The sequence below is a fragment of the Gossypium hirsutum genome, chromosome D07, assembly GCF_007990345.1.
Source record: "Gossypium hirsutum isolate 1008001.06 chromosome D07, Gossypium_hirsutum_v2.1, whole genome shotgun sequence".
In the NCBI taxonomy this organism is placed as follows: domain Eukaryota; kingdom Viridiplantae; phylum Streptophyta; class Magnoliopsida; order Malvales; family Malvaceae; genus Gossypium; species Gossypium hirsutum.
The window spans coordinates 6,393,224-6,415,811 of record NC_053443.1 but is presented as its reverse complement, the minus strand read 5'-3'; the positions used below and the strand labels follow the sequence as shown (position 1 = coordinate 6,415,811).

The 22,588-nt window shown below is 31.3% G+C and overlaps 3 protein-coding genes across 3 annotated transcripts; 1 reads left to right on the top strand and 2 right to left on the bottom strand.

Moving 5' to 3' along the window:
- Positions 1-366: 366 nt before the first annotated feature.
- Positions 367-4,010, bottom strand: LOC121219321 (adenylate kinase 4). Its single transcript, XM_041097262.1, has 6 exons — positions 3,730-4,010; positions 1,580-1,725; positions 1,373-1,492; positions 1,114-1,281; positions 821-910; positions 367-684 (listed from the first exon to the last, which is right to left on the bottom strand). Exons 1-6 carry the CDS (start codon positions 3,842-3,844, stop codon positions 586-588), a joined length of 738 nt encoding a protein of 245 aa, XP_040953196.1. The 5' UTR covers positions 3,845-4,010; the 3' UTR covers positions 367-585.
- Positions 4,011-6,730: 2,720 nt separating this feature from the next.
- On the bottom strand, positions 6,731-10,706 carry LOC121219320 (nucleolar protein 56). Its single transcript, XM_041097261.1, has 8 exons — positions 10,294-10,706; positions 9,364-9,578; positions 9,126-9,280; positions 8,844-9,034; positions 8,513-8,765; positions 8,170-8,318; positions 7,959-8,093; positions 6,731-7,379 (listed from the first exon to the last, which is right to left on the bottom strand). Exons 1-8 carry the CDS (start codon positions 10,496-10,498, stop codon positions 7,081-7,083), a joined length of 1,602 nt encoding a protein of 533 aa, XP_040953195.1. The 5' UTR covers positions 10,499-10,706; the 3' UTR covers positions 6,731-7,080.
- A 5,938-nt stretch (positions 10,707-16,644) lies between these two features.
- Positions 16,645-22,499, top strand: LOC121203449 (probable inactive leucine-rich repeat receptor-like protein kinase At3g03770). The gene is made up of 7 exons (XM_041097255.1): positions 16,645-18,555; positions 18,638-18,771; positions 19,611-19,851; positions 20,543-20,757; positions 20,867-20,892; positions 20,978-21,089; positions 22,167-22,499. Exons 1-7 carry the CDS (start codon positions 17,265-17,267, stop codon positions 22,371-22,373), a joined length of 2,226 nt encoding a protein of 741 aa, XP_040953189.1. The 5' UTR covers positions 16,645-17,264; the 3' UTR covers positions 22,374-22,499.
- Positions 22,500-22,588: the final 89 nt, after the last annotated feature.

Here is a 22,588-nt window from a genome sequence, read left to right as displayed (position 1 = left end):
CTCTACCGAAGCCTATGGCACCAAGCCACTTGCGCTTGATCCGCCAATAGCAACTCAGCACATGACACCTCGAGATACGGGGTGAGGAGTATATAAGCCATATCTCCTTCCCTCCTTCCTCCCTACTACTTTGACCATCTATTTGGCAACTCTTCATCCTATCCTAAACAGGGTGAACCACCCAGCTCCTCCATCCACCCATTCTTGTATCAACAAATACAAATCAGAAATTGCCATTACCTGCGTTATTCCAACCCCAGGAGTGATCGCTAGACACGGATATTATTTGAAAGATCGTATACTCATACTTGTATTTGTACATGCGACAAGAAAAAAATGAATAGAGCCCAAACAAAGCAAAGCAAATATCCAAAAATAATTTGTAGTCAATCTACGCTATTTAGTATTATCATCATTCAGCATCAATACTTGAAACCAACATGAGATGGTCATTTGGACCGATCTATCAATGAGATACAAATAAAAATGGATCCGAATATCCGAATGTAGAAAAATCCGAAAATTACGGTTTGTAAGTTAAGATAACTAATATTCATGAGTAGATCATTCCTAATGAAAAGTTCATCATGAGAGTACCTTTTGAACCTCCTCCGTAACCTCTTTTGGAGACTTCTCTGCATGAAGCTTTGCAACTACTCCCTTCTTCCAGTAATAATCAATCACCTACATTTTGATTGACACCATTAAAATTGTTGATGATAACTTGGAAAGCATTCAAATTAGATATTACGGAGTCTATAAAAATGCCGATGGCATTTCAATCGTGCATAGAAATAGTTAGGGAAAACAGAAAGCACACCGGCTCAGTTTGCTTGTGAAATGCCTCTAGCCTTGACTTGAGAACAGCTGCAGTATCGTCTTTACGTTGAATCAAAGGTTCCCCAGTTACCTTGAAGAGAACATAAACAAGGAAACGAGCTTGTTAACGTAAATGCAATTGGTTCGTTGAAAAACAGTGATGCAGCTTATATTGAGGCTTTGGGGTTGATGTACAGACCGACAAGTTTGCATTTAAGGCCAAAATGCTTGGCAACCCAATTCCGGCTTATGTAATAAACAGAAGTAAAATGAGGGTTGTTATGTTCGACTTACATCATCAACACCGGGAACTTTAGGAGGTGCAAATTTCGTGTGGTAAGACCTACCACTAGCAGGATGGATCCATCGACCAGTAATCCTTTCTTCCAAGATCGAATCATCAATTGCAAAATCAAGCACCTTATCAATTTTAACTCCTTGTTTTTCAAGCATTTCATCGAGCTGCAAAGCAAAGATCAAGAACCCATAATTGGAAGAATGAGCGTAAACATTTAAAAAAACTCGAGTATAAAGATTCTAAAGACGGCAATACCATCTGTGCTTGGCCTACAGTCCTCGGAAATCCATCAAGAATGAAACCCTTCTGACACGAAGGTTTCTTCATCGCCTCGTCAATAATGCCGACAACTAGCTCATCGGAAACAAGTTCTCCCTGAGAAACAATCATAAAACAACTCATTATTCAAAAGCAACCTCATAAAAACTATTAAAACAACCCATACACTACTATAAATTCAACCTTATCCATGGCCTCCTTGGCCTTGACACCGAGTGGCGTTTTAGCAGCAACAGCAGCTCGTAGCATATCACCGGTGGCCAAGTGACACAAGCAGTACTCATCCTTAATCATTGGTGATTGAGTACCTTTCCCCGAACCGGGTGGACCTGCCAATCATAAGATTTCCTGGTATCTGTAAAGAATGATAATAGAATGCAATGCATTTTCAGGACTGCTACGAAGCATGCACTTTCCATATGATACAGAAAATCAAGAATGCTCGAGACTTGGGTAAAAAATAGATATAAATACCAAACTTTAGTATCATTCTATTCGCTTTCAAGCAACCCAAGTTCCAATCTGATTTGAGGTCAAGCTAAGGCAGAAAACAAAAAAATAAATTCCAAAACCCGTGCAACCAAGAGATGTAATCTGGAAGAGACATTGCTGCATCGATTACTGGATTCGGGTGTTAGTGTAGAATAAGGGAATGTTTCCAACACAGATATGTTCATTGTTTTAAGGTTATTTCATTTATTTCGAAGGCAATATCCCCAAAATGATATCTAGATATATATTAGACACTGGCATCAAAGAAGGGTCACTTCAAAAAATTAAAAAGTTTGAGCAAACATAGATTAATGGTTAGTATTCCAAAATCTATTAGTTCTTCAGCATGATATAAGGAAAATACAATAATACAAGTTCATAATTGGCATAAAAAATTCATTTCATTGTTAAAAAGAAAATGTGGGCTAGGCTTTGTTGCAAGTTGCAACAACCATACAAAGATGAAACATAAAAAAATAAATCTATGGCCTTCACAACGTAATGGTATTGCTTTAGAGTTTGCTAAAAATAGACCCATTTTTCCTCTGAACATTTGTTAATGTTTACACTTCATAAAGCTAAGAAACTATTTGTTTTAGGAAAAAAGAACCCATCATTGTCAATACACTCAACTCACTGTTCATTGCTTTAGAGTTTGCTAAAAAAAGACCCATTTTTTTTTCTTTAAATGTAAATAATGAGTATTTTGTTAACACTTTCTAAAGGGCAACCGTACATTGAAAGCTCTTATATTAGAAGTCAAATTGCATTGTGCCCACTCTATTAAAAAGATAGGCAAATTAGTCATTATTCGTTAGATTAAGAAGTAAATTGGTCTTTCTATTAAAAACTCTATCATTTTTACTCTTAAAAATTGATCCTTGTACGTCAGGATGAGGTACACGTGGCAGATCACGTGTAACTATTTATTTATTCTGTCAGCTACACCAGCTTTTAACACTAAAAATGAACGAAATTTTTAACGGTAAGAATCAATTTACTCTTTAATCTAACATATAGAGACTAATTTACCCATGTTTTGAGTAAAAGGTGGACAAAATGCAATCTGACTCTTAGTACAAAGGCCTCCGTGATACTTTTACCCTTTCTAAAGCTAAGAAACTAAATTTTTCTCAAAAACAAAAATCCCAACATTGGCAATTCGCTCAACCCACTTTTCATTGCTTTAGAACTTTACTAAAGACTCGTTTTTTCCCTATAAAAGTTAATAAATAAGAATTTGTTAACACTTTCTATAGCTAAGAAACTAAAGTTTCTGAATATATATATAAATAAACGAAATTCCTAACACTGACAATTAACTCAAACTTTGCCATTCCATATTTATATATTCATTTAAATCGTATGAAAAGTAAATAATCTTTGTTGAGGGGAGGTCGTTGGGCCGATCTCGAACCCTCGACGGTGGAGGTATTGTTTCCAAAGTGTATGCTCGGTTTTAAACCGGCTTTTTGTCTCTCTACTCCAAGAAAAGCCCAAAAAGGTTCTCCTCGGAGTCGGAACATAAAAACCTGAGTCTAGAACCAAGCATAAACAACCTGTGAATAATACCTCTACCGTTGAGGATCCGAGGCCGGCCCGAGAGCAACCTCCCCTCAACAATATTCATCTGAATTTTTGAGCTTTGAAAACTCATACATTTTCACGGTTCACTGTAAACAAATAAAATAAAAAAAAAAACCTTGACACCGGATCTGATAAATTCCATTATAGTTCTCAAAAAATAAAAATAAAAACCCAAAATTTGCAGTTTACCCAACAAAATGCGAACTTCAAACCGATCAAATAAGTACATAAATGAAGGGGGGGGGAAGACAAACCGATTAGTATAAGGCGCTTCTCGGGTTTGGTGGCGCATTTCATACGGCGGAGAAGCTCAGTCATGAGTGATTCGGAGGGTACATCTTCTAAGTTCACTGAACTGCTGCTCGCCATTTTTCAATCTCTTTTTCGATTTAGTATTGGGTTTTGTTCTAATGGCTTTTTGGTTTTAAAAGGGTTTAGGGGGTTTAAAGGAAAAAGAGAAAACAGTGGGAGAAAACAACGGGAATATCAAGGGAAGATTTAAAGATAGGTTTTTTTTTTTTTTTAGGTAAAGCTTGGAAATTAGAAAGAGTAATTGGATTGAAAATATAAATTGTAATTACAAACTAACATAATTTATATTTTTAAATAATACTAATTATTATAAAAATTATTAATATAATAAAAATAATTTTTAAGTAAATAATTTATTATGTTTTTCTAAAAAATAGTTAATAATATGTTTAATAATAAAAATAACAATAAAAATAAACATAATAGATAATTTTATATAATTGTTCTACTACATATTTGTTGGGTTATTTCTCTTTAATATTTAACCTATTCTCTTTATCATCATCTGTTAATATGAGAAATATCTTTTTAGAACATCAAATGTCTTCTCAATCACATTTCAAAACTTTAAATGTCTCAAATTAAAAAGTTCACAAACTGTCTATGATGCTTGCATTTGGCACCATTTTTTCAAACAATATCATATCTCACGATATGGTACAAAAAAATATTTTCTATTTGTATAATTAACATCAACCTTATAATTTTTGAGCTCACGATCTAAATAGTTCATAGATTTAATTATAAAAACTTATATAAACTTAATTTGAATAAAGAATTTAATTTATATTCCTTTTTATAATACACAAATTAAGTAAAAAATAATATAAAATTTATAATATAAAACCTTTCTAAATAACGTTTTATAATTATTCTAATAACTTCGTAACCCTTCTTATAAATAATATAATATTTTTACCATAACTTTAGAAAGTTATTTTTTATAGATAAATTATGATAAAAACAACTATAACACCTTTTATGAATAAGTATATTATTTTTATAATATATAGCATGGACACATAAATAAGTTATGTCCATACTTATTGTTCACAAATTTTTATAATATATTTTTTAGGATTAATAATATAAGAAATTTTTTGTTATAATATAATATTTATAACTTGTATAAAATCATTTTTTAAAATTAGATTTGGGCAATGTATTTCAAATTGGACTGGTGGTCGAATCAATCAGGCCACCGGTTCAATTAAAAAATTATTCAAAATTTAAAAAGCCGATTACATTGGTTTGTATGAATTTTCAATTTAACGGTTCAAAAGCACCTTCCAGACTGGTATCCCAGTCGACCCAATCCGATCTAATTCAAATAACATTAAATTTAAATGTAATTACTTATATTATTACTTCAATTCTAAGCTCCAATTCAATAAGTCAGACAAATTACCATGTAATCATGTATCATGTTTAAAATTTTAACTTTTTAGTCAGTATTTTACTTAAAAAACAACAATTCGACTCTTTTTAAAATGATGATAACCAAATTTAACTAGAAACGAATAAGAACTAAATTGATAGAATGTGTAAAAATTTAGTATTAAATTTATCATTATGTCTTTTTTATAACCACATATTTTTATCTATTTTATAATCGAAACTTATTCATGTTAGAACCATGGTGTAATTGAGGTAAAATCCTCCCAATAGTGATGAGTTTAGAATTTGAATTCAACCCAATCGTGAAGATTCATAAATATATATATATTTTCAAGCCCATAGAATTGATCCATATTAAAATTTGTGGCTTAATTAAATTTTTGAAGAATTTTAAGACAATAAAAAATTTCAAAAACTTTGAGAAGCCTAATTAAAATTTTCAAAAAGTGCCTAATTAAAATTTTCAAAAATTATAAGTTTCACTCTCCATAAAATTTCAAAAATTGTCTAATTCTAACATTTCACATTTCAAGCACTCACGAATCAATATAAAAAAAAATTAAAATGTCATTTTGGACTCAACTTAATCGAACTATAAACTAGGTATTGATACTTGGGTCAAATTTTAAATTTAGTTTCGATATTTCAAAGTATTGAAATAACTAAGGATATATTGATACCTAAGTATATGTATCAATACTCAAGGTCATGTACCAATACATGTTTCCATTGCTTCAAAATTTTAACTATTGACTTTGAGAGCACCGAAACTAATGGACTAAGTATCGATACTTAGCTTATGAGGTTTCGATACTTAAATTTCAAGTACTAATACCCAAGCCCATAAATCTAGATATACTAAATTGTACAAACAAAACATGCAAATTAAGAATTATACACCACATCATTCAAAATTTGATCACCTTAGTAATAGAAAATACACGTTGTTTTATAGCAATACAAAACGTCTGACACGTAAGTACTGTTAACCTGACAGCCTACCAACTTGGTGACTTACGTCTGACACGTAAGTACTGTTAACCTGACAGCCTACCAACTTGGTGACTTGCATGGTATCACCTGTTCAACCATAATCCTCTGAAGAGTATCTAAGATATGTATAACCTCTAGGCGAGATAACGCGTCACCATGCATGACACCTAATTACCTCTAACACGTCACATCAACGGACCGTATCTTATATATATATACACACACGCGAATGAGCCATTCCAAAAAAAACAAATACTCAACATAAGTAAAAAGATTTCAAAAGTTAAAAACAAGTAAAAGTTTTTAAAAAGATGAAAAATCGACGAAACTTTGAAGACTGATGCTGCTTGATCCCACTATCCATTCTCAGATCACCGGTGATCTGCAACAAATCCACACACTGAACTTTTCTCATAACTCAGTAATGCTCAACTATTTTTTTAACAACATAATATACAATTGCTAAATTATAAGCGTATATACATCAACAATATTCAACAGAGCATAACCAAATAACTCAACTCCCACATCATCACATAACATTTACGCACATTAAGAACAAAATTGGCATCAATTATCATTTTACAAGCTATGCATAAGCTACATTCTTTTTAAAAGATTAACCGAAATAACCGAAACACAGATTATCATCCAAACCCCGAATATCAGTTGAAGATTGAAACGGTACTAACTACCATGCTCTTTTCCCTTTTCATCCGTGCATATCCGGATTCGACATTTTCACATCCGGATCCAATATTTTCACCTACAAATGCCAAAATTTCCGGAAACCTAAATATTTGTTCTAGTGACAAAGTTATCTAGACAATATTCCTACAACAATACTTCAAAATTAATTATTAATATGCCATTACACAAAATTGAGCATAATAGTGATGAATTCACTCCTTGGACTTCCTTTTCTTTATAGTTTTACTTGCAGCAGCTACTTCATCTTTGCTCTTTTTTTTCTTCTTCTTGGCTGTTCCATCTTGTTCGGCGACATCCCCGTTAATGCCGTCCATTTCCTCAGCTCCGTGACCCTGCTCCTTCTTTCTTTTATCTTTTTTCTTTTCTGATTTAGCATCCTCCAAAGCATCTCCATTTGCAGCCTTGGCTGGGGCATCTTCGGGTTTCGATTTCTTCTTCTTGCTTTTCTTTGCCGAAGCTTCAACTGGTTGTGCTTCTTCCATTTCCACATCTGTATTAAAAACATTGTAATAGACAAAAAACTTTAAACAGAAATCAAACTTGCCAAAGCTGATTGACTAACTACATCAAAATAAGGGTAAACTACATAAGTAGTCACACCCACCTATGGTTTTTTTTTTGTAGCCACCAACTATGAAAAGTTACAAAATGGTCAATCAACTATTCAATTTTCTCTTTTTTTGTCACCCAACTATCTTGGATTTTTGGGTATTTCCATTTTGACTTTAGCCAACTGGCAACCAAAAAAGACAAAATTGTATAGTTGGATGATTATTTTGTAATTTTTTATAGTTGGGTGGCCAAAATAAGAAATTTACTAATAGTTGGGTGATCATTTTGTAACTTTTCATAGTTGGATGACCAAAAAAGAAAAAAAATATATAGTTGGGTGACTACTAACATAGTTTACCCTTAAAATAATCTGGCAATTTCATTAGAAGCTGAGCTCAACTGATATATCAATTTTGCAAGTTCTCAAGAGCAGGGTAATGCATATCCAAACATTTTAAAATGCGACAACATATTTTCGAAATCGTACAAAATGAAAAGGGTTTGCAGCTCCTTGTACCTTTGTTTTGAGTAGTTTCAATTGCGGACTTCATCACATCAATGTTTTTTCTAGGTGCAACACCCTTGTCATAGAACTCGAGTCTTTCCTCCACTTGTTCCCGTAGTTTCTCCCCAAAAACAGTGGTGCCTCGCTCTGCAAACAAAAAAAGAACTGATAGACTTATGGGGAGAACTAAAAGAGTGTAGGAGGCAAGAACAATGATGATTACCCGCAAAACAATCTATGCGAGAAGCAATGGAACACTTATTTGCAAGATAGCGTGCCATTCGGCCCTTGTTTTTAGCAGATGCTCGACCAATGAAAGATGAATGGAAAATTAGACCATACTTAGGTGTGTTCCCTCGTGTTTTCAGTGCCCTGAAGCAAGTAGCAGCCAGCAATGAGTGAGATCAATGCCTTAAAAGTAAGGTTCAAAATATGTTGAAATTAAAAAAAAAAACCGGATTAGTACTCAAGATCTTGAGGGCCTCAATTTTAGCAAGAACTTCTATTTCTCCATACGTTTTACAACTCCACCATGTCATAAGAACATAAGGTGAGAAGTAAAATACCTGAAAAGGGCCTTCTCAGCACCAAGAATCTGAAGAGTGGAAGAGGGACATTTTGCCAAATTTGTGAGACTACCAGCATGAGAGATCAACCGAGCCCCAACAACTTCCCCAATCAACGATGCCAAATTTGGTGCAATGTCGTTCATCTTAGTCACTAAGTAATCATAAAGATTCTTTCGATACTCAGCAAGATCCATTACTCTCTGAGCAAATAGCTGAACATTGATCAAATCAACCGGGGTCAAATCCTGCCCTGCAAAAGAAAAAACACCAATGATTGGGGGTACAAGTAAAAAAAGGTTAAATTGTGGTATAAATGCAAGAGATCTACCCATTGATGCTTTGCCAGCTTCAACGGTTTCTTTTGCTTTGTCCTCATCCCCAAGTATTTTGGTTAAGGCAGGCATGTGTTCTTCAGACAACTTTGACTTATCCTCTATAAGCTTCGCAACTCTAGCATAAAGATAATTGTCGTTGACAATCTTTACCAACTCGGGGAAATGCCAAGAGTACCATTCCCTGCAGAAAGTAATCAATCAGAGGATATCCGTAACGTAAAATCCATGCATTTACTAGTTATGGTGCTTGTTTCGAGGGTAAATTAACAACAATCACTCTCATGGAAAAGGAATTGATATCCTTATCAAGAGTATCGAGAAGGAAAATCGCTTGAATAACCATACTGTCCACTCGATTGACATTGAACTTAACTTTTGCTCGGCTGTAACTGTGCGCCAGACCGAGCTGAGCTTTTTCTAAGTCCCCGGGCTACAAAGTTTTAAGAAACACACACTTGTAGCTGTTTTCTTGATAAAGAAAATAAAAGCGAAACATAAAGAAAATATGCAAACCTTTAGGTCCTTGATAAACTTATCAAAATGCAACCGCACACCACGAAGAAGCTCAAGCACAAACTCTCCACTTTGGCATGTAATTTTCGTTGTTTCGGAGATGTGAGAACCAAGCTTAGGCTCTGCAACTCCAAGACTGAACTTGGATTTCTTGCCTTCCTTAACTTTAGGGAGATTAAGCTCAAGAAAACTCCTTAACTCATTGGTCATTAGCCCTGCGATCAAAACCGGACATAAAACCAATGGTTAACTTAAAAGGCAAGCAACCTCATATGAAATGGCAAATCCATATCATTGTAACTTCCTTTAGCTAGTCTTTTTGAAAGGCTAAATCACCTAACTATCCATACAAACATGGCAGAATCCTTTATTTCAAGCAAATCCCAATCAAGGCAACAAGTAAATATAGCAACTTACATGCAAAAAAAGTTCTAAAGCTGTACAAACCATGGTAGTCAGTACCATACCAGTATATACTGTTCCAGCCCTAAACCAGTACCAAGCAGTTTATGTTCGTTTCAGTCAAAATTTCAGTGGGTTTCAGCCTGTTTTGGTCAATACAGGCCTGTACCAATTAATACAAATTTTCAATATTTTTAACAACTTCTAAATTATTTTATCTTAACCATTTTAATTTTTATATAATTACATTTTAAATTAATAGTTATTAAATTAAGTTATTGAACCTAATTAATAATTTTAAAGCTTACATTTAAGTAAGTCTAATTAAGATATATTAGCATGTATATATATAAATTAAAAATTAGACTATAAATATATATATCAATGAACCCGAAACGGTACACCGGAACACACCGGACTCTATTACTAGCAAAAACCAATGCTGAAAAACACACGTAGAAAAGCCAAATAGCATAAACAAACCCAAAAGCTTGAAAAATAAAACAAATGTGAAATCACTTTTAATACCTTCAGAAACAGAGTTGCATTGGTTGAGACCATCAATGGCGGATTCAAAAGGCTGAAAAGCAGTGAGTTGAACCACCTTACCGAACCGGTTCAGATCAGCAACCGAGTTCCTAACAGCCTCTGTGTTTTGACCGATTTCATCGAGCCCTTGAGCTTGGAATAGCGCATACCCAGAAGATGATTCGTACAAGAAATAAAGAGCCATTGAATCAAAGGCTCGAAGAAAAAAAATCCCACCTCTTTTTAGCTTCAAAATAATCAAATTAACCGATAAATGGGCAGTGTCTTTGGGTGGGGTTCGAGTTTTTCAGCGGTTTCTGAGGGTTTAGGAAATGAGTGAATGAGATAGATAATAAGTTAGGGTTTAAGGGCTTTCATCCAGTTTATATTGTTTGCCTACAATTCTTGTACAAAATACTTGTTTTTTTTTTTAATTTTATTATTCAATTGAGTTGTTAATTAGACTGTTCCTCCAAATTCTAGGGTTTGTTTTTGGGCTATGGTTTTGATTTGGGTTTCACTTTTGTCTGCAAAAGTTTTTGAGAGAAGACACCATCTCTAAGGTATGGGCCGATATATGTTATAATCTGTTTCTTTTATGGCAGCATCTAGAAATTTAAATACAAGGGATAAGTATCTGAACTGAGAATTTTTTTTTTACATTACTGCTTAAATTTGATATTTTTTTAATTTGGTCATTATGATAATATGATACTTTAAACGCTGTTTACTAATCTTTGGTTAAATTTGCTAATAGTCTATGTACTTTATAAAAGTTATGGATTTAGTCCATGTATTTTTGAAATTTTAGTCTTGACGGAAACAATAGTAGTTAAATCCGTTTGATTAAACTCAATTACTAGTTTTATATTATGACAACAGTTGTAGATTTAGATTATATTCTTCAACTGAATCATTCTAAGTTTTTATAGTTTCCAAATTTTGAAATTTCAATTTTGATACAAACGACAGTCGTTAATCCGTTAACTGGATTTTTAGTAAGCAATATTCAAAAATAACATGTTGATAAGGCACATTACACATATGTTTGTCATAGCAGAATTTAGAAATAACAGAACTTAATTTAATAAATTTAGTAGTTATCTTTTAGTGAAAACTGAAATTTTAAATTTTAAAAATACAAAGATTAAAAATAACCAAATTAAAGTACAAAAATAAATAGCAAAATATCACACGTTGTCACGAGGCAGAAGAAATTAATTAGATTGTACATCTCACACATCATCAATTAAAAAGATCTTTTTGCAACTCATTAAACAATCCTACTTTTGCAATTCCTCGGTTAAGAGTTAATGGTAATTTCACATCTCAAACCTTAAAAGTCACCGCAATAGAAGTGTTGAGCATCATGCCCATGCAAAGTATATTTAGGTTAAATTTTCAAATTCGAGTTCGATTCAAAATATGAGTTTATTTTTTTAATCCAAACTCAACCTAATTTAAAAAAGGCAAACTCGGGTCCGGCTCGGTCCGCTCATATTTGATTTTTTAGATTAATTTTTATTTAAAAATATTTTTTTAAAAAAATATAATGCACTAAAAAACATCAAAATAAATATTTTATAGTATATTAAAAATATTTATATTAAAAAATACTACCATAAATATAATAAATGTTTTATTATATTAAAAACATAAATAAATATAATAAATGATTTATTGTATTAAATATAATTTTTAAAATTTTATATTTTGGGTTAGGTTATTTAGCTGAGTAAGTTTTCTTTTAGGTTTTGGGTAATAGATTTAATTGTTATTGAGTTAGTGACTTAATATAATTATAAACACATATAATTATTATTTAACATATATAATTAATATATTTTTTATAACATAATATATTTGGACTAGGTTGAGTCGAGCTTAAGCTAAAAAAAACTTGCCCAAGACTCAACCCATATAGAAAACGGGCATCAAATTTTATGCAAGCTCATTTTTTGGACATCGTATTTTTCTCTAAACCCTTCTATTTTTCAAGCGAACCTTCAAATTTGAACAAATGACCCAAGTCATGAGCAGGTCTACACTACACCTGTGAGCAACATTTTAGTTTAGCTTTGAAAGCATTAATCCAACTCTTAGATAAAATTATTATTATTTTTGTTTCAATTCATCATATATTTTAAAATATTCATATTTAAAAATTATATTAAAAATATTAAAATATTGGTATCGAAATATGCAGTATATACTCCAAACCAAGATAATTAGTATTGTATCAATAGACATACAATTTTTGTTTTGGTACTGGTACATATTGGTACCGATGTATTTCGATACAACGTTTTGGGTTTATCAATATTTTTTAAAAATAGTTTCATTTATATTATATATATACATGTAAATGTATTCCAATTACATACATATAAATATATTTATATGAAAATATTAAATTTTGAAATTATTAATTATGTTCAATAAATTAAGTAAGTAGTTACATTTTATTTTTAAATATAATTATAAAAAATAAAAAAATTTTAAAATATTAAAATCCTGTATCAATTGTATAAATCGGTACACATCATATAGAAAGAAACACACCAATACAACAATTAACATTTAGAATTCACATCGAAACAAAAAGAAAAAATTGTATGAAATTGTGATTCCATGTTATCCTTATCCTTTTCCAATAGAAAAATAACAATCAAACTTTTCCTCCTAATTTTTAACATTTTTAGTTGGATTTGAATTTTTTCAAAATAAAAAAGTTGAAAACAAAAAGAAAAACTCTTATTGAAAAAAATTAAGAATAATGTAGAATCACAATTTTATATAACCTCTTTTTCCGTAACGAAAACATAAATTTATTATTTTGTTTTACTATTAAAACGGGACCTTCCGACCAACCGATACAAAATTAACTTCCTTGCTCTAATATGTATATATACATCAAATGAGTATTTTAAGCTGTCCCTACTAAGAGATATTTTCTCTTGAAAAATGTTCATTGAACAAGCTGAATTGAAAACATATAATGTGAATATATGTGAATGTCCAAAATGCCATAGCATCTCTGCTAACTGCAATTTGCTTCTCTTACACTCCTCACATTCGGTAAAAGTATTATAAAATTTAAATTATATTTTATTTTATATACTTAATAAATAGATAAATTAGTTATTATACGTTAAATTAAAGAGCAAATTGATCATTTTAGTTAAAATTTTCATCAATTTGTACTGTTAAATCTAGTCTCGTTGGTAGAATAACTAGATAGTGACACGCGTACCTCATGCTAAAGTATAGGGACCAAATTTTAATAGTAAAAATAGCTAGAAATTTTAACAGAATGATCAATTTACTTTTTATCTAATGTACAATGACTAATTTATCTATTTTTTTAGATAAATGGAACAAAATGCAATTCAACACTTAATACAATGACCTCCATAGTATTTTTCCCATCCAATACAACCCTTTTATTTTATTCTTTTTCTTTCTCCTTTTCTCTCTCTACATTACAATTACATGTTTGTATGCTATTTCTATTCTTCATTTTTTCTCCTTTCAAATTATTTGTGCGCGACACATATTCGAATACAAAAAAAAAATTAAAAATATTTGAAACACTTGAGTTGGAAAAACTTAAATGCTCCAAGCCTCTCATCTATCTTTTGTGCAAGAGGATAATATGAATAAGGGAGAGCAGAAGCTAGTTGAAGCCAATTTAACTTATCAAATCAATTCAGTCAAGTCAATTATGATGGTTAATTCGATTTTGTAGACAATTAAAATAGGCTAAACAAGCTGATAATGTGTTATGAATTTCATATGAAATCGACTGATGTAATCAACTTTTAATATTTTTATTTATTAAAGCCGTTTTTCAAATTTATGAAAGCACTTGATTTCTACTAAAAATACTTTTAGAATGCTCAAGTTATAAATATATTATACAATTAAAATATTAGTACTCACATACAAAGAGTAAGAACACACCTACAGTACACACCAATTAAAGAATTAGTACTTACACACTGTAGGGACATACTCACACCATATGCACACACACAACATCTAAACATCAAAAATATCTACCCAAATAAAGGCTTTCCACTTACTCTACGAATTCGATGGGTGAACATCTTGTAGCCACCGTCTCGTACTAAACTATGAATTGATAAATTTTAAAGATACATTCCAAGTTGCTACTTTTTAAAAAATATTAAATTAAAAAATATTAATAAACTACATTTATTCTAAAGTTATAAATTTACTCTCTTTTTTTACTGCCATTAGATTTGTGATAAAATCTAACAATAATTTTTTTTTAATTATGTATGTATTTAAATTAATGGTTGAATCATTAAAATATTAATCATATAAAAAGTTATGGAAGTGTGTAAAATTACTTTAATTTTTACATTATATAAGTGGTTCTCTCCCTTATAATAAAAATTATATAAGTAATTTAATATTTGTAAAACATAAATTTTCACTCTGACTATTATAATTTTAGTTTTTAATTAGTTTAGTAAATGATTTGACACTAAATCATATTATTAGTGATGGAATTTTTTTTGTTGTGGATTTAAAAATAAAAAATTAAAAATAAATAGAACATATAATAACCTCTTAATCGGTTTATAAAATTAAAAAGTAATCATTATCAATGTAACATAAAGAAATTCGATTAATTCTTTCACATTTTTTCTTAAATGAAAAATTAAATGTTCATAATTTTTTCTTATATAATTATTGATTGAACAATTGGATTTTTTAAAGTCATATTTTTAACTCTAGCTTTAATTTTCAATTTCAAGAACCAACTTCGAGGACTATTTCTATGTACCTTGAAGGAAATACCATACTGTTAAGAAATTTATGGATGCAGGATGCCTTTGTTTTAAAAGCTTTGATTATGAAGTTTGATGATCAAATTGATAGAATATGTAAGTATTGAGGACTAAATGTACGATTATACCATTTTAAAAAAGACTCTATGTTATCAATTTAACTGCGTGCGACCAAAATAAGAATAAATTCAAACGTTGGTGCCTAAATTGAAAAAAATTAAAATTAAATGACTAAAATAGGAATGTAGGCATAATTGAGTGATTATTTGTATAGTTTATCCTATAAATTTTTAAGGTGAACTATGCTTAATTATTAATAAATTTATATTTTCATCACTCAACTTTAAAAAATTATAAAATAATTACTCAACTATTCATATTTTATTTTTCATACTTGGAAATTGGAAGAAGCAAGAGAGAAAGAAGAAGAAAGAAGTCACTTTAACCGATTTACTACCCTTAATGAAAGAAACAATAAATGGGGGGTCTTTGGTCAAATGACCTGAATGTAAGGGTAAAACATTAAAGAGAGAGTGAGAGTAGGTTCAATAATTAATGAGAAAATAAAGATAGTGATAAGGGTCAAATCCCTAGTTCATTCATGGTAATTTGCTTTGCATTTATTAAAATTTTGTTATTATTATAAATGTGGGTCTTCGTCTTCAATTATTTATCTTTTCTTCCCTCAACAATGAAATCTAATAGATAAAAATCATAGATGTTAAAATCGGATAAGGGTTAGTCGGTCGAATCAATTGGACTCAAAATTAATTGATATATCGATTTGAACAAAGAATTGAATATATTTTTAATTAGTATATGGATGAGATTTACAATTTAACCAAATATACTTTTAAAAAATTAAAATTAATTAAATTAAAGTACAACTTACCATTAATACAAAATTAATAACTAACGTTGTTTTAATCGAATTGATGATCAGTCAGACTTAATGAACCGCTAATTAATTAAGATATCAGTTCGATTAAAAGAGTTAATCCGATTCATCTGCGAATCGATCCATTCTATTAGAACCGACAATTAAATTAATTTCTTTATTTGTTAACGGACGAAAAAATAATAATAATCTGGAGGGGAGACTGTGTTGGTATGGGCAGTCAAATATTGCTCAAATTTCCTGTTGGAGACAGCCTGTTCCATTGTTATAAGCTGCATGCAATGATATTCATTAATTAATTCACATAACTTTTCTTTCATATTTTCAACTTTTTAACTGGATTTTACGTACTTTACTATCAAATCCAAAGCCAAAGAAATTTCCTCCTTTTCACCACTTTGCTTTTTAACCCAAAACAATCATTGTCGGTGGAAAACTTTCACCATGTGGAAGTAGTACATGCATTAACTCCAACAATTCAGCTAATCACGTCTTGTTGATAAAGATTGAGGTCTCTCAATTTTGAAGGTTAGAGCTCAAGTTTCATCATTTGCGATTAAAATGTGTAGATATTTTTTTATTATATACATATGCTTTGTATGGATTTTGTATGATTCTTTTTAAATTAGTTCAATATTTGTTTTATTTTTTTCATAGTATATTATTGTTGCATTCGTTCAAACAGTTAAAAGAGTCTCTCAATTTATAAGATGCTTGACAAGTGAATTTACTCATTAATCATCACATTAAATCTTAATTACCACACTTCATGACACTACGTCATTTATCCCTAACTCACCAATAAGTGATACTTCAAAACAAAATACAATAAAATCTTGGCCATGAGGGCGAAGGACGAGGAACCTACACCTCCTCTCTTCCTAACATACCTCCAACATCATCTCCCCCACCGACTCATCCTTGTTTCAACAAATGGTTCTTGTACTAGTAAAACTTATTATTCCTTGTATTAATTGTAGTTGGAGTGACGTACTACCCACCACTAAAAACCATTGGATTTACACTCCCAAAAGTCAAGCTTATTATTATTCCTCACCATTATTAAGTTTCTTTGCAAAGATCATTTTCCTTTTAAGTGAATCCCATTTTAGGTAACTCTGCGATTCCTTTTTAAGTTCATAATTTGCTGCTAAGTTCACCATTGAAGAATTTTTCAAGCTTTCTAAAGGTTAGCCAAAGAATCTTTCATTACCTTCCTTTTGCCATAACTTTCAAATCTTTTCATCATATTCATGGAGAATTATAGCTTGTTCTTTATACTATTATGGCTTCCATGGAGTTTCTTCATATTAGGTGATTCTCAATTACTAAACTCTCAAACCCAAGCTCTTCTTCAACTAAAGAAGCATTTAGAATACCCAAAACAGCTTGATAGCTGGTATGATAGAAGAACAATGTTTTGCTTTTTACCACCATCTTCAAAAGTAAACATTTCATGCGAGTTCCACTCAGTAACTGAGTTGAAAATTATGGGTGATAAGCCTTCCATTGAAGTCACTGATTTTCATGGTTTCCCAATCCCAAATCAAACATTATCACTTTCCTTTTCAATGGATTCTTTTGTTACAACTTTGACTAGGTTGACAAGCTTGAAAGTTCTTAGTTTGGTTTCTTTAGGAATTTGGGGTCCTCTCCCTAATAAAATCCATAGGTTATCATCACTTGAGTGTTTAGATTTGAGTTCCAATTTCCTTTTTGGTTCAATCCCTCCTAAAGTTTCAACAATGGTGAAGATTCAGACACTTGTGTTGGATGATAATTTCTTCAATGATACAGTCCACGTGTTTGATTTTACGTCTAACTTAACAAGTTTGAGCTTGAAGAACAACAAGTTGAAGCAAGGTCCATTAGATTTCACTAGTTTAACACATTTGAAAGTGTTGGATTTGAGTGGAAACAGATTGTATTCACATTTACCAACAATTCCCAAAGGTTTGATTATGGTTTCCCTCAATAGAAACTCCTTCGATGGTGAAATCCCACCACAATATACCCTTTTAACACACCTTCAACACCTTGATATCTCATTCAATAACCTCATCAGTATACCTCCAGCTTCACTTTTCTCATTGCCAAACATCAGTTCCTTGAATTTGGCATCAAATATGTTGAGTGGATCACTTGGATACTACAATCTAACATGTGGGAACAACCTTGAGTTTGTTGATATATCAGACAATAGGCTAACAGGGAGTTTACCTTCATGTTTGAACTCTGAATCAGGCAATAAAGTTGTCAACTTCAGTGGCAACTGTTTATCCATTGATCATCATCATCAGCATCCATTATCATATTGCAGAGATAAAGTTCATAAGGATCAAAGCACTCAAAATGCCAATGGCTTAGGTGTTTCAGTCAGTCTCATTGTAGGCATAGTTGTTATCATTGTCCTTTTGGGTATTGCCTTTGTAATCATTTGCAGACATTACTGCCATCGACGGATATCAGAGCAACATTTGCTGCACAAATCAGTACATGAAAACTCAGCAACAGGGTTCTCTTCTGAGATACTAAACAATGCAAGTAAGTTCAATAAGCTTAAATTTTTCACTAGGAAAAAAATGGTTTTTCTATGAGAAATTTTTGATGAATATTTTCTTTTTAGGGTCAATTTCTGAAACTACTAAGTTAGGGACTCAAGGTCTCCCACCATGTAGATCATTCACTTTGGAAGAGTTAAATGAAGCCACAAACAACTTTGATAACTCTGCTTTTCTGGGTGAAGGTTCATATGGAAAGGTAAAAATATCAAAACCTACAACTTGCAACAAACAATGATCCCTTTTCCGGGACTTAAAACATCGGTCGCAACACGATGTTATGATCATTATTTTGTGATTGCAGCTCTTTCTACCTCTTATATTCACCACAATTGGCCAAAGTAGCATGTATGATTGATCCACCAAAGCCTACAACTTGCAATAGACAATGACCCTTTTCCCGAGACTTAAACATCAGTTTCAACATGATGTTATGATCCTTATTTCGTGATTCCGGCCTTTTCTACCTCTTATATTCATCAAAATTTGACCAAAGTAGGTAAAAGTACTATGAAGGCCCCTATATTAAAAGTCAGAATACATTTTGTCCCATCTATTAAAAAAGTGGGCAAATTAGTCCTTGTACATTATATTAAAGAGCAAAATTGATCTTTTCTGTTAAAGATTTCTGACTGACGAAATAATTAGATAGTAGCATATGACATGTTATGTGCATCTTATGCTAAAGTATAAGAACCAATTTTTAAAGTAGAAATGGATGGAATTTTTAACAGAATAACTAGTTTACTCTTTAATCTAATGTATATAGACTAATTTGCCCATTTTTTGAGTTGAGGGGACAAAATACAATCCGACTCTTGATACAATAGCCTCCATGGTACTTTTACCGACCAAAACAGCATGTATGATTGATTCACCAAAGCCTACAACTTGCAATAAACAATGACCCTTTTTCCGACACTTAAACATCAGTTACAACATGATGTTATGATCGTTATTTTGTGATTCTAGCTCTTTCTACCTCTTATATTCACCACAATTGACCAATGTAGCACGTATGATTGATTCATTTTCCAGCTTTATAAAGGAAGATTGGAGGGTGGAAGCCAAGTTGCTATAAGGTGCCTGCCAACAACAAAGAAATACTGGATTAGAAACCTCAAACTCAGGCTAGATATGCTTGCAAAGATTCGCCACCCGCATTTGGTTGCCATTCTGGGGCACTGCATTGAAGTTAAACAAGATGACGGCAGTGTCAACAGGGTCTTCCTTGTTTATGAATACATTCCTAATGGGAATTTTCGTTCTTATCTCTCTGGTAATATCCTTTGGAACTCCAAATTCCCTATCTTTAGATTGTTTTATGGTTAAAATATGTCACAAGTCCCTATAGTCTTTGTAAATTTGGAATTTAATCCTTTTGTTTCTAGGAATTTAGTCTCTCTACTTGAGTTTTAAAATTGGAAAAGTAGAGAAGTTAAATTCTTGAAAATAAAAGTGCAGGGATTAAATTCTAAATTTGTGAAAAGTACAAGGACCTATGATATATTTTAACCTTGTTTTATTTATTGTCAATACCAATGGTTAAAACATGCCGTAAGTCCTTTTACTCTTCTTAAGTTTAGAATTAGTCCTTATATTTTTATTTCTAGAAATTTAATCCATTTACTTCCTAGATTTCAAAATTCAAGTTAAACTGTTAATACTGTTAAAATTATTTTGTTAAATTCAGGTTTGTTACAATATTTTTTATAGTTATATTGTTACCAATTAAGTTTTTTTTTTAAATATCGCACCAATAAATTTAACAAAATAATTTTAATAGTGTTAACAATTAGACTTGAATTTTGAAATCTAAAAAGTAGAGTGACACATTGCACTCCCGAAAGAAACATTGCATTCCCGAAAGGATTAGTTTCCATGAACCATAAAATAGACATAAAAGACACCTTAATTCTACCAAAATTTATTGATTTGGATCACACTTTTACATTCATTTGTTATTGTAGAGAACTGTGTTGGAGAGGTTCTGAATTGGTCTGAACGACTGGCGGTTTTAATCGGTGTTTGCAAGGCTGTGCAATTCTTGCATACCGGAGTTATTCCTGGTTTCTTTCACAATAGATTGAAGACCAACAACATCTTGCTCAACGAGCATCGGATGGCGAAACTCAATGACTACGGTCTGTCGATTATCTCCGAAGAAACCAACAACAATTATAAGGTAAGATTTACCATCCATTGTCATGTTAACCCTTCAAAATCCCGCTCAGTTGATTCATACAATCACTCTTTTATAATTAAAAACTTGTGACCATATTTCTTTCATGCAGGTAAAAGGAGAGGATCCTAAATCATGGTAAGGACTAGGGACTAGTTTCATTTGATCTGCTTATTAGCAGTTTTAAGCAGAGATACTTAGTATTTGAACAATACATTTGCAGGCAAATGACGAGATTAGAGGACGATGTTTACAGCTTTGGCCTCATCTTGTTGGAGACGATGATTGGATGCTCCCTAGCTGCTAAAAAGGAAGGGATTCTACGAGATGAATTGGTATGTTCGAGTGCTTTATGAATGAGCTATTCGTATAATTAGGCTCTTTAATTATATATGGTTTTGATTGATTCTGGATTGCATCAATTTAAATGGGGTCAATTTAAGTTCAAAATTTTTTTGGTAAAATATGATTCAAGTTCGAATACTTTTCGTACATTTAGAATTCAATCCTATTTTTTTATTTAAAAATGCAAGTTCAATTGCTAATATTGTTAAAATTCTTCTATTAGATTCATGTATAGTACAACGTCATTTTATTGGTTAAATGACTGTACTAAGTGAGTATTTTTTTTCTTATTTCAAAATGTCACACCAACCAACGAGTTTAATAAAATAATTTTAGCATTGTTAATAATTATACTTGAATTTTTAAATTTGAAAAATAAATAGACTAAATTTCTAAAAATAAAAGTAAAACTAAATTTAACAAAAAAAATTAAATTATTTTGGATTCAAGTTATTCTTTTTGGGTAAGCTTGAATTCATCTCATTTCATATTATTTATTTGGATGTTTTCGAATTAAAGGCTTTCGAGTTTGCTAGTCGAGTTTTTCGGGTGGGATCATTGACTTGAATTCAAGTAATTTCAAGTTAATTTGTTCTCCTCATTCCATATGCAGATCATTTATGTTTGCCAATCAGGTTTTCAGATTTCTTATTTGGATTTAACACTCAAATACGGGTTAACCCGGATTACTTGCTCGATCAATTTTGGATTGAAGTGATTTAGGATTTGAAATTTGAATTCATCTTATCTCATATTACTAGTTCGGATGTTCTTGAAGTAAGATCTTTAGAGTTTGCTAGTAGGTTTTTTCTTTCATTCAACACTTGAATTCAAGTAATTTTGAATTACTTGTTCATGCCATTCCATATCCAAGCCATTTAGGTTTGCCAATAAGTTTCCAGATTTCTCATTTGAGTTTGACATTCAAATCCAAGCCAACCCGGATGGCTTGAATAATTTCGAGTTCCAATCATTCCAGATGTGAATTATTCCTGGTTCAAGTTCAAGCTATCAACTTTTTAAGATGATTAGATGAAAACTGACCTTTTTAGTTGGGAAATGACCAGGCATGTTTAAGCAAGCAGGAAGGGCGAGGAAGGTTGATGAACCCAGTGGTTTCAGCTACAGCCTCACAAGAATCAATATCAATAGTGATTTCAATAACAAATAAGTGCATTTTCCCAGAATTATGGAGCCGCCCATCTTTTGAGGACATTCTTTGGAATTTGCAGTATGCAGCACAAGTTCAGGACCAGATTGTGAACAAAGATTAAGCTCTGTATAGTTTCATTGCTTTTTCAAAAAATATGTTTCTTCTAATTCTTTGATTTAGGAGGCTGTAACAGGTGAATAGAAATAAAAACTATAAAAAATAAATAAATACTCCCATTCAAACTTTAGATTTGGTATTCCTTTAAGGGTGATTACATAAATCAAAAGCAAGTTTAGTTACATATCTATAACATATAATACATAAATACGAGTTTGA